The sequence below is a fragment of the Myotis myotis genome, unplaced genomic scaffold (assembly GCF_014108235.1).
Source record: "Myotis myotis isolate mMyoMyo1 unplaced genomic scaffold, mMyoMyo1.p scaffold_m19_p_46, whole genome shotgun sequence".
NCBI lineage: Eukaryota > Metazoa > Chordata > Mammalia > Chiroptera > Vespertilionidae > Myotis > Myotis myotis.
Genome location: NW_023416353.1, coordinates 1,333,024 through 1,345,643, shown reverse-complemented (window position 1 = coordinate 1,345,643; position 12,620 = coordinate 1,333,024). Strand labels below are relative to the sequence as shown.

Below are 12,620 nucleotides of genomic sequence, written 5' to 3'. Positions count from 1 at the left end.
GGAATGGACGGGGGTATTAGGTGTAGGAGCAAACAAGTCTATGTTCCTCAGTAGGGACCTGAGGACAGCAATATTTTAGGGCCTAGCATTGTATTTCATCATAATCATGACCCTGAGTTATCATGAAAAATCAAAATTATATTCTATCCTGTAAGGCAGGAGGAGTGAATGATGCTTTCTAGAATTATATAAAACTGCTTTTTCAAATTTTGGCAAATAAGACCCAAACTGTACAGAAGAATAACTCTCAAACCATGCTCAGGAGATGTCTTCACCTTCATGCAGAGAAGCTTATCTTTGGTCTGTTTTATATAAATTTCTGGAGCCCTAGCCAGTTTGGCTCAGTGGATAGAGCGTCGGTCTGCAGACTGAAGGGTCCCCAGTTCCATGCCGGTCAAGGGCACATGCCTGGGTTGCAGGCTCGATCCCCAATAGGGGGCGTGCAGGAGGCAGCCAATCAATGATTCTCATCATTGATGTTTCCATCTCTCTCCCTCTTCCTCTCTGAAATCAATAAAAATATATTTGGGAGGGGGGCAGAATTCTGCTTAAGAACACACTAAAATGCAGCAGCATTAGAAAGTTCAGATGCTTTTTAAACTACTTGAAAGCCACCATTCTAGAACTTTCAGTATTGCAGAGTTTCATTCCTTGATGATGCCAAGAGATTGCTATATAACCTTCACACATGCAGTCCCAGTAACAGACATGCCAACAGCCTTGCACAGAGCAGAGAGGCACTTGTGGCCACCAGCCTGCTCCCAACCCACTTAACAGTCGGCCACCCCGCTCTGCAGAAGCAGCTGTGCATGAAGCAGGTGGCAGCCAGGCCGAGCCTGTGGGTCAGAGCATGAGGAGGCACAGGGTCCCGCCTGCATGTCTTCACCAGGTGACCCGCCTGGACACTCAGCTTGTGCCCAGGAAGGGGACCCTGAGTGAGCCAGTAGCGAGCCCCCAGAAAGCAGTGGTGGGAAGGAGCTGTGAGGGACTAGCTCGGACAGGGGGAAGGAGAAGCACAGGAGCGAAGGGAACGGAGGAAGCAGCTGCTGGGCTGCTGTGTCTGGACCGCAGAGGAGACACTCGCTCAGGACAGCCCTTGGGCAGTTGTCCTGACCAAGGAGCATCCGTGGCTGCCCCATCCAGCCGACGGGGCGGGCAAACAGAACAGCAAAGGCCCTGCTGCTGGAGCTTTCCTTGGTCCCTCTCCTGCTCTGAACTGTGCCTGGGGCCCCCACGGGGATGAGAGGGTCCCCACTTAGGACCCTGGCCAAAGGTCCAGCAGTCACATAACGTCATTGAACCAAACAGGCTGTGCAGAGGCCTGTGCCCTGCTGTCCGCAGCAGCAGGGAAGGTTCTGGCAGGAGTCCCCAGCCTGAGAACAGGGAGCTCCTCTGATGCGGAGAAAGCGCCCTCTTCCTGCAGCGTCAGCAAAAACGTGTTTCGGGTACGCAATTCATTCACTCATTTCCCTGTAGCTTATCTCTTCCTACAAACAGAACGCTTGGAAATGGCTTTTGCCAGTAAAGCATGATCGTTGAGTCCCAAGACAGCGTTACCCTCTATTTCCTGGATATGGGTACATTTTACAGAAAACGTGGGTCCAGAGCAATGCCTTCTTCTCAGCTGACTCTGTTCCCTTTCATTGGAAAGGGCGGAGTCTCCATCTGAACCTCAGTTTCATCAGGAAATCTTTCCTGCTGGCCACCCCCAGCTTTTCTCAGAAGGTCGCCTGGTGTTACTTTGAGCTTGCAGGGCTGGCTTTCACTCACTGTTAAGCTCCTACACCAGGGGCATGTCTGTGTGCTGAGGAGAAGGCCCGCCCACTCCTGCAGAGTGGACAGCAGGTGACATGTTTCTGGAAAATCAGTGGTGCTGGGACACGTGCCCTGGGAGTGCCCAGATGCGGGAGTTCTTGAGTGCTGGAGGAACTCGGGAAAACTCATGGCATGACTTGAGTCTTGAAAGATAGGCAGATTTTTGGGAGAGAGACTGTGAGGTTGAAGCAACGGTTGTTTGCCAAGTCGCAGACTTGGCATGATGAGGAGGGACCTGGAAGAACTAAGGGGATTTAGGGGAGGGGAGAAAAGCTGTGACCAGCTGGGCCTCCACTTACAGGTCCCAGTGGCCTCCTGTTGCTGATGTCATTGGAAACCCTGCCCAGCCACTGGCAGGCAGGCACTAACCTCCTTTCCAGCCCCTGCCCGACAGCTTCCTCCCACCCACCCACCCTTCGCCTCCATCTTGCAACCCCTATTGCATGCAACACCCTCCTCTTTCTCTCTGCTCCACACCTTCCTCATCCCCCAACTGACAGTCCTGCACCTTCAGCAAACTTCAACTAGAAGCCTTCCCTGTCCACACCAGGTGGCATTCTTCCCTCCCTGCGCTCCCAAACCAGCTGTGTGTCCTCAGTCACTGGCCTTTCTGGCTCCCACCAGCATCACCACCACCACCACTGGACAGAGGCCCTCCAGGCTGCATGTGGGGACCTGTTAGCTGGGTAGAGTGTGGGCGTCCACCCGCTTGGCTTGCCCCCAGTGTAACTGGGAGGTGTTTTTAAGTGTTTCCACTTTCTGCATTGTGTTTAGAAGGCAGAGGGAATGTAGCGTTCCAGTTAGATGGTTTGCCCTTGAGCAAACAGGAGTTAGGACTCTGATCTTCCAGCTCTTTCCCTCTGGGCCCTTTAGCCTATCCCAGCATCCGCTCCGTTCGAAAAGCAGTGACTCAAGACTCTAATCTGAGGAAAACTGTAAACCAAAGAATGTGCAGCCACTTCCTGGCTGATGCTGAGATCCTGGCAGGCTTGCTATTGTGGGAGAGCGTGTGGGAGAGGGGTGTGGTATGTGTCATGAGCTAAACAGTATGGGGCCCTGGAGGGCAGGGAGAAAACTGGAAGCAGTTGCAAGCAATCTCTTACCTACCTTCAGGGAAACGTTTGTACCAAACATAGAAACCCTTTTGCTTCCTGTGTCAAATGTTCTCTCTGTTTCCGTTGTAGCCCTGAGAAGTAAGTGATGCTGTGTGTGGCGTAATCATCTCTTGGTTGATGTTGTTTAGCGAAAGCATTGGAATTAGGCATCCTCGTCCTCATACTCATTTTAGAAACCTCCCAGCTTGTATTTTCTATAACTTGAATTGAAAATGTCTGGAGCCATGATTCAGCCTGTTGCATGGGCGGGTCATATGGTGCAGGCTGTAGGCGCTTGCTGATGCTTGACGCCTGGCCTCTCCAGCCTTCTTTGTTCATCTGCAGTCAGCAGAGGAGGTGTGCTAGCTGGGAGGCATTACCAAGGCACCTTTCCGCCTGCTGCATTTGAATGTTGCTATGGCAACTGATAAGCCCTAGAAGCAGCCCCAACTATTGTGTCTTTCTTCAAGGGGAAGAAAACATCCCCGATTGCCACCTCAGTGATATATGTACATAGACAAGGCAAGGATTTGGAGCCCAGAGGGTAGAATATTTGGTGCACAGTTGGTGCGTGTAGTTCTGGAGTGGACAGGGCTATGCACGTGGCCATTTGAGGTGGTGGCTGATGGCAGGAGTGAGCTGAGCTGGGCAGGAGCACTGGGCACTGAAGCAAAGCAGAAGCCCTGCGTAAGTGACGTCGTCTTTGCTAATGGGTGGGGTGAGTGTTCGCATGCCCGTGGGGGCCTGGCCAGCACACTCCCTTGCCCCTGCTGCCAGCTTCCATCATGGTCCTCAAAGTAAGGCTCTCTGCAGGTGAGACAGGTGACAGCCAGATGACCTTGGGCAGTGAGTCTGCTGCTAGAAACCCTACAAACTGAAAAAGTCATCAAATTCTGGGAAGGTTTACGGGAGATGGCAGCACAGGAGAGCGGGAGAAAGAGCACTGGCCTTGGATGGACAGACTGACCTAGGTGCCCCTGCTCTGCTCCCCACCCAGGGAGTCCTCGAAGCCTTACGTAGCTCACCTGTCTTCAGGGTCCTCATTCAAAAAGGAAAATAAGTCCAACTTTGTAGGGTTGTTGTGAGAATTATAGATAATCTACTGTCAGCTCTTCGTCTCCATGGGTTTTGTGTCTGTGGATTCAACCAGCCACAGATCGAAAACAGTAAATGTATTTTCATTTCACGGTTGGGAGTCTGCAGATGCGGAGGGCCAACCATATGCATTGTTCTATGACATTTTACATAAGAGACTTGTGCATCCTCGGATTTTGGTACCTGTGGGGGTCCTAGAACCAATCCCCTGCGTATACTGAGGGATGACTGTATATAGAGCACATCTGCTATGACCAGCCAGTACATAGTAGGAGCTCGTTAATGTTAAATACTGGTCAGAGTAACAGCTGAAAGACAGAACACAGACCTGGACTTACCCCGTGTTTCCCGGCATCAGGGCCAACTGGAACTTTTTAGAAATACCCACGTCGGGCTTTCTGGGGCAGTATTTGCAAAGATGGGACCAGGGAATCTATATATTAAAAAGCAAAACAAAAAACTTCCCAGGATAATTCTGATGGAGCCAGCCTGTGACTCCAGGTAGGAAATTCACTCACTTGTTTGAGGATAGAGTGTAGCCTCACTGGATTTCCCCCGCTTCCCACTCGTGCCAACCCCGTCGCGCTGCTTTCATTCTCCTTCTAAACTCCAACGGCTTCTGCTAAAATCATCTGTGTTTGGAAGCAGGGCTGTTTGGTGAAGTGGCTGGAGGGAATTTAATAAGGAAGGCAAAGAAACACTAAAGTGAAGCAAGTTGAAAAGCATCTCCAGGAACGCTGTGTGCAGCCCCTAGCTGCCCTTTTGGCTCCCTAATGGTTATAAACGTGACATGTAAGGTGACTTGTACTGTATGCCGGAGCCTTGAATAGGAGTCTAGCGTGCCTAGAGCTGAAGTTGTTTTCTGCACCCACAGGAACGTGGCTGAAGAGTGGCCTCGGCCTCGTGCACCAGGAAGGCAGCCAGCTGACGTGGACGTACATTGCCCCTCAGCTGGGGTACTGGGTGGCAGCCATGTCTCCCCCGAACCCAGGTAACTCGAAGGCAGCACCGCAGGCATGGGGAATGATGCCCTGAGGGGTCAGGTTGAGTACACTTTGAAAATAACTTCAACAGGGACATCACATCTTTAAAATGGTTGAGAGTCTGAAAAATCAAATGATGAAATGAAGGTACTTCATGGGATGGGGAGTTCTGGTTGGAACGCTCCCGTCTAGGATAAGAATCATGCATGGAAAATCATCTTGTCTCGTGTCTCTGTTTCTCTTAGACAGCTGCCATAGGAAATTCTTAATCTAAAGTCCTCAGCGGCAGCTCAGACCTCCTCCCTAATTCTTGAAACAGCTGTGGCCGGTGTGCGAGAACATGTAGGGAAAGGCATTCAACAGAGGGACTCACAGAAAGTTATCATGAGTGACGTCTTGGGGAAGAAAGCTCAATATGGTATTTCCAAAAGATTTTCAAAGCCACCCAGTGGCTTTGTACCCAGAAGAATATTCATTTCCATTTAGGAAATGTGAGTGAACTTACATTTTTTTAAAGTGTGACTAAAAGTTTATTTTTTTAACCTATGTGCCCCAATTTATCCCAGTGAGTATTCCAGACTTGTTTTTCAAAATAGTCACCTTAGGAGAATTATTTCCAATGATGCACAAAGCGCCTTTTGAATGTGTTGCGTGGACTGCCTCCATTAGTGAGACGCTTTCTAGCGGCAGATCTTGGTGCTCAGAGGTACAGCTGAAAGCCGTGCGCGTCCCCATCTGGTGAGCACAGTAGGTGACAGCCTAGGTCAGAAGGCGCTATGATTGCAGAGTGTCTCTTGTAAATTAGCCATGAAGGCAGTTCCAAAATGGGAGTCCACAGCGTTTCGGCAGTGTAATTATCACTGGAAGGGACACTGAGACTCCCAAAGTAACTAATTTATTGGGGCCATCCCAAGATGGGTATTAAAAAGTCTGTCACCGTTTGCTTTTTATTTCCATCCTCAGAATATGTGCACGCTTCACATCTGTGTTTGCAGAGTATGTGTTTCCCTTTATGATACTGCTCTTGTAGCAATATAAGCGTGAACCAGCCTCCAAATCTGAAATATCTAGGAGATGATGAAGAGTAAGGAAAGAAATTCCTTAAGTACCAATGCAGAGGCCACAAATCCCAGGTGTTAAAGTTGACTTTCATTTTAGACCTGTTTCAAACACCCTTGGCTATCAGTTTTCCCATCATGAACAGATTAATAGATACTTCTGTAAAGAGGGGAGAAAGAACTGCTGGGTGTAGGTCCTCTGAAGCTTCCCAGCAGTAAAGGAAGAGGAAAAACAGCTATAAAGAGCATACATAGCACAGTGCCTGATGGCATTTAATGTAGAAACATGTGTTGGTAACCTCACAGCCATCGCTGTTATTAAAACAAATTACTGCGATGCTGTGTCTTCCTGAGCCCAAAACCAACAAGAAAATAATTAGGGTTTTCCTCTTTAGTTCACTGGTTAAGAAGGAAATGAAGTATGCTTGTGAATTTTATAAAAGTTTACATTGGCAGAAGTTAAAATAATAACATTTTAAGTACTTAGAGGAATTGAACTTCGGTTACTTGGAAATGACTTTTATGTACACCCAACATTTTGGTGACGCCTGCCAAGGCACTGCCTGTGCCCGTGGTCCCCGAGGAGGCTTTGTGTAAAACAGAATTGTTTCTCTGAATGATTAAGGCAGGATATGGTTGTCAGATATTTTTCCAAGTTTTGTAAATATTAACTCCACCCCCATTGAAGTGAATAATGTTGTCTTTTGAATGTAAGTAATGTCACTATTTTCAAAAGCTACTAAAACTCCTTGGGCTTATCAAGCTCTTAAGAGATTTGTCTTCTTCAAAAGGTTTTTTAATAAATCTACCTCTTAGAATATAAAAAGTCAATAAGTAAATGGGTGAAACAATATAAAACCACATTTCTTCCTTCCCACCTTAGGTGCACTGCCAGGATACCTGGATAAAGATCGTAATTTGGGGAGGTTTTTGTTGTTGCTGACCACCTGTTGTCAGTGACGTTAAGATACATTCTTATAGATGCTGAGCATGAAGAGTCTAAGTTAAAGTACTTCCTGAGATTCTTTACAATGTAAACGAAAGTCTGTTTACCTCTGATGACCTGGTCTATGAGTTCTGGAGAGGACTGTGGCCACGTCAGGTTAAATCATTTTCAAAAGTTATTGTAGAGGAACGTTTAATTTTTAAAGAATAGAAGGCATTTTAGAAACACTTGACACCCTATATGGATGGGAGTTTTTTCTTTTTTTATTGATTAAAGTATTACCTATGTTTCCTTATCCCCCCCATTGCCCTCCCCACCCCCTATATGAATGTTTTTTAAGTCATAGTACATTTCCTTCATACATCTCAACTAATTTATTTAGGCAAAGGGCTCTTCACACAGTCACAATGACTGGCCAGTGAAAGTGAGAATAAAATCTTGTGATTTTTTTTCTCCTGCGGTATAAATTCTCCTGATATTCAGGACATCTCTCTGAGCGTAAGAGTCCCACTCATTGTATTATCATGCATCCATTTGCTTTTATTAAAAATCATGTGTTTAGAATGCTGAACGCATGTGGCTCTCAGCTAAGGAGGGACCCTGACGCACTGCATGTAGTATTTGCATATTCAGAGCCGCTGGCCACAGCTGCTTCAGCAATGGGGCTGGCTGGTCATCCCTCCTCATTGATGACATCATGGTACCAGCTGAAGGATGTTTGCATCTGCCCTGCCAGTAAGAGTAACAAAAACATGACCTTTGTTCTAGCTGGTTTGGCTCAGTTGATAGAGCATCAGCCCTCAGATTGAAGGGTCCCAGGTTCGATTCCAGTCAAGGGCATGTACCTGGGTGTAGACTCGACCCCCGACCCCATTTGGGGTGTGTGCAGAAGGCAACCAATCAATGTGTCTCTCTCACATCGATGTTTCTCTCTTTCTGTTTCTCCCCCTTCCTTCCACTCTCTCTAAAAATCATTGGAAAAATATCCTCGGGTGAGGATTAACAAAATCAAAAAACACATGACATTTGTGTTCTTTATTCCTCTGTGTATTTAAAGGTTTCCACAAATCTAAAGTGTCCTTTTCTGACCTTCTAGGTCCCGTTGTCACACAGGACATTACCACGTATCACACGGTGTTTCTTTTGGCCATTTTAGGAGGAATGGCTTTCATACTTTTGGTTTTGCTGTGTCTCCTTTTATATTATTGCAGGTAATGTTTTACCATTTTGGCAATATCTTTTTTTCATTTGGAATGGCTTGTGCAAGCACTGATATGGAGGTCTTTTTTCTTCTTCTGAATCGAGGTCTCTTTTTTTATAGGTAGGAAAAATACCTACACATTGAATATTTGTCATCTGACTTGCAAACGAATGAAGGACATAAGAGGCACACTTTGTATAATATATAACATTGCTTAAAAGGGCAGTTATAGAAAACAGTTTGACAGTTGTCCTATGATTGGCTTAGAATATACCTAAACCTGATTAAGGGGTGATATTCTCAAGGACAAAGCAGAACTATTTTTATTGCGATGCCTCTTCTGTTCTGTTTGCGACAATGCTGACTGTCGATTCTTGGGGTAACGGCTTTTGAATGAATGACTCGATGTACTAATGAAAGCCTGCAGGTGAAATGCGTGGATTATGCTGCTCAAAATAAGGCTGAGGGTGTGTGTGGGGTGAGCAGGCTTCTGGCTTGTTTCTTTCTGTGGAAATTGCGAGTTAGGATTTTACTTGAAACGCAACCATGGCAAGAATCTTTAATCTTTGGGTTCGGATTGTTGTCTCTTGATCACAGGCGGAAGTGCTTGAAACCTCGTCAGCACCATAGGAAACTGCAGCTCCCTGCGGCCCTGGAGAATTCCAAAAGAGATCAGTCCACCTCCATGTCTCACATCAACCTGCTGTTCGCCCGCCGGGAGTCGGAATTCCCAGGCCCACTCTCTGTCACCAGCCACAGCCGCCCGGATGCCCCGGGCACCAAGGAGCTGATGAGTGGGGTCCGTTTAGAAATGATGTCTTCCAGCGGAGACGTGGACCTGCACACCCCCATGCTGAAGCTGTCCTACAGCACCTCCCAAGAATTCAGCTCTCGGGAGGAACTCCTGTCTCATAAGGAAGAGGATAAAAGCCAAATCTCCTTTGATAACCTAACACCGAGCGGGACGTTGGGAAAGGACTACCATAAGTCCGTGGAGATTTTCCCCTTAAAGTCCAGGAAGTCTGTGGAGAGAGAAGGCTATGAGTCCCCTGGCCGCAGTGACTACAGGAGGAGTTACAATGCCATGCTGTCACAGCCTTTATTTGAGAAGCAAGACCGAGACAGTCAGGCCTCCATCAACCATATTTCCACGGGAAGTAAGCTTACCATTCAGGAACACATGTACCCCGCGCCTTCCTCTCCCGAAAAAGAGCAGCTGCTTGACCGCAGACCAACTGAATGTATGATGTCACGATCCGTAGACCACCTGGAAAGACCCACGTCTTTCTCGCGGCCCGGCCAGTTGATCTGCTGCAGCTCCGTGGACCAGGTCAATGACAGCGTTTACAGGAAAGTGCTGCCTGCCTTGGTCATCCCCGCTCACTATATGAAACTGCCCGGGGACCACTCCTATGTGGGCCAGCCGCTGGTCGTTCCAGCGGACCAGCAGCTTGAGATCGAAAGACTGCAGGCCGAGCTCTCCAGCCCCCATGCGGGGATCTTCCCGCACCCCTCCTCTCAGATCCAGGCCCAGCCCTTGTCGTGCCAGGCCATCTCCCAGCAGCACTTGCAGGACGCAGGCAGCCGGGAGTGGAGCCCGCAGAACGCGTCCATGTCGGAGTCTCTGTCCATCCCAGCATCCCTGAACGACGCGGCCTTGGCCCAGATGAACAGCGAGGTCCAGCTCCTGACCGAAAAGGCTCTGATGGAACTTGGCGGCGGGAAGCCGCTCCCGCACCCCCGGGCCTGGTTCGTCTCCCTGGATGGCAGGTCCAATGCACACGTTAGACACTCTTACATCGATCTCCAAAGAGCAGGGAGGAACGGAAGTAACGATGCCAGTCTGGACTCGGGCGTGGATATGAATGAGCCAAAATCTGCCCGGAAGGGAAGAGGAGACCCATTGTCTCTGCCGCAGAACCACCCTCCTGTCCAGGAGCACCCTCAGAAGGAGCCAAGGGCGGCGGACAGCACCGCCTACACGCAGCTCGTGTACCTGGATGACATGGACCAAAGCGGCAGCGAGTGTGGCACCACCGTCTGCACCCCCGACGACAGTGCCCTGCGGTGCTTGCTGGACGGCTCCAGCCGGAGAAGCGGCGGCCAGCTGCCCAGCCTGCAGGAGGAGACGACCAAACGGACTGCGGACGTCCCCCCCGAGCCCCTGGCCAGCCCCGATCAGAGAGGGTCTGCTCACGAGGACGACGAAGAAGACGACGAGGATGACCAAGGAGAGGACAAGAAGAGCCCTTGGCAGAAGCGGGAAGAGAGACCCCTGATGGCGTTTAACATTAAATGAGCGACTGCAGAGTCACCCAACCTAACAGAATTGCCAAAAATTCTTACTGATGGAAGCGCTTACACGTTTGTGGAAGATGTTGAACGACAGCAACCATGGCCTGTGGACATTTCCATTTCCGGTTGTGTAAATGTTCGAAAGGAATTACAGTGATGGCTCAGAAGAAAGGAGGGCGGCAAGGGATGCCTCACCGCCAGGGAGGTGGCCGAACGTCGCGTCTGAGTGTCCTTCCACATGCTTGCCGTGTCCCCCAGGGACGCTGAGAAACCACAGTGATGTTGCTGGTTCTGACGATAACCTCAGTTCTCCCTCAGATTCCGGGAACAGATGAAGCTCTTTTTTGCATCGCCTGAGTCAGTTTTATCACGATAATGCTCCTGTGAAGTTATGATTGAGAAATTAGCTTGGCACTTAGTGTCTCGAGGAATTCATGACCTCGGAGGAAAGCTATGCATTGCTGCTTCATGCTCTTACTTTGCCTAGGTTTTTGCTTTGCATAGGTTTTGTTTCGGGTTTGCTTTTTTTATAAGCCCAGTTTGGTTGTCAAGATTTTATTTCTTCATTTTGATCTGTTCTGGTTCTTGGTGGTTTATTTCCATGTCTCCATTCAGGAACTCCTGTCATCCCTTAACATCCAAGCCTTTTAATGAAACCGTACTGAAATTTTTTATCAGCTGAGAATCCTTCAATTCTGGTCCCATTAACTCCAAGTGCCTTTTTTACAGTAACAACAGACAGTCCCTCACTTACCCTCTTTGTTTTTCTTAACTCCTGTAATGGAACTGCCTGGATTTTATAAAGTTATTAAACGATGCCCCTTTTCTTTGAACTGCATGCTGCCAAGTGCCCGTTTGTGCACAGAATTCTGATTTCCGCGCAGTGTACTCTCCAGTTCTCCTGTGTGATGTGGATTCTGTTTAGCTAAGATAAACTAGAGGACACCCTAAAGACTCCCCCCCACCCCCAGCCGCCACTCCATCCCTTTGGCCACTGGCCACCATTATGGTTTTATTGGCTGTTTGTATATATGGTTACGTATTAGCGCTGGAATTCTTTGGGCTGATCTTGCTCTCCCAACATCAGTATGGACTGAGCAAGTGATCTGAATGTGACTATTAAAAAAAAAAATCTTATGTTCTATCCAAAAGTGCCAGAATGACTCTTCTGTGCATTCTCCTTAAAGAGCTGCTTGGTTATCCAAAAATGAAAATTCAAAATAAACTTTGAAGGGAAAAAAAAAAAAAAACCTCTCTTATAGTCATTTTCATTCATTCTGAGCCATGATTTGTCTCCAAGTTGTTATGAAGAAATTGCTGTTCATTTCTTGGCAGTCTAAATGCCAGTTGGTTGGACTTATATTTAAAGACCACCATGAATTTAGACTGTAGTTAAAGTCCTTAAAATCCACCTTTGTGTTTAGTTTCATCCAAGAACACAAAGTAACATTGTGTGGTGTTTCATATAGGGAGAGAGATCTGCACTTTCCAAGAAACTGAGGTTTTATGTTGAATATTGATTCACTTCACTTTGTAACAGCTTCCAAAAGACCTTATTAAAATGACCAGAGCCATCCCAGATGTGTAAGATTGTTCCTCGGAATCATTAATGGAAACACTGGAACGTAGAAGAGATTGGCGGAAGTAAAATAAGCTGTGTTTATAGGAACAGCTTCCTTACAAAATCTTTATTGGTGAATTTCAGGCAGGCAGAAAACTAATCAGGCTGATTTTCATTATTTTAATTCTAAAGAGTAAAGTTTAGTATTTTGCTTTTAAGAGGGAAGCCTGTTGAGAGATTCCCCACAGTGAAGGCAGCGAAATGGAAGTCTGTGGTGTAACAAGTGAGCAGAACTTTGGGAGTGAACAGCCTCACCGATAGGTGGCAGGTGAGTCCTTGCAGACTCCCACTGAGACGCCAGGGAGAAGCCCTTTGTCAACTATCCTCCAGAGAAAAGGTAAGTGGCCTCTCCCAAGAATTCCTAGGGTGCCCTGGCCAGTGTGGTCCAGTGATTGCGTGTTGTCCCATGCATCGTACACCAAAAGGTTGCTAGTTTGATTCCCAGTCAGAGTATTACCCAGGTTTTGGGTTTGATCCCTGGTTGGGGGTGCTTGCTGGAGGCAACTGCTTGA

At 47.8% G+C, this 12,620-nt stretch overlaps 1 protein-coding gene across 1 annotated transcript in view; it reads left to right on the top strand.

The window, feature by feature from the left end:
• Positions 1–11,320, top strand: part of FAM171A1 (family with sequence similarity 171 member A1) — a 64,308-nt gene extending 52,988 nt beyond the window's left edge. The window contains exons 7-9 of the mRNA XM_036307307.1: positions 4,879–4,995; positions 8,088–8,202; positions 8,790–11,320. Coding sequence (XP_036163200.1) covers positions 4,879–4,995; positions 8,088–8,202; positions 8,790–10,491 — 1,934 coding nt within the window. The 3' untranslated portion in view covers positions 10,492–11,320. The remainder of the gene's footprint in view (positions 1–4,878; positions 4,996–8,087; positions 8,203–8,789) is intronic.
• The last annotated feature ends 1,300 nt before the right edge of the window (positions 11,321–12,620 follow it).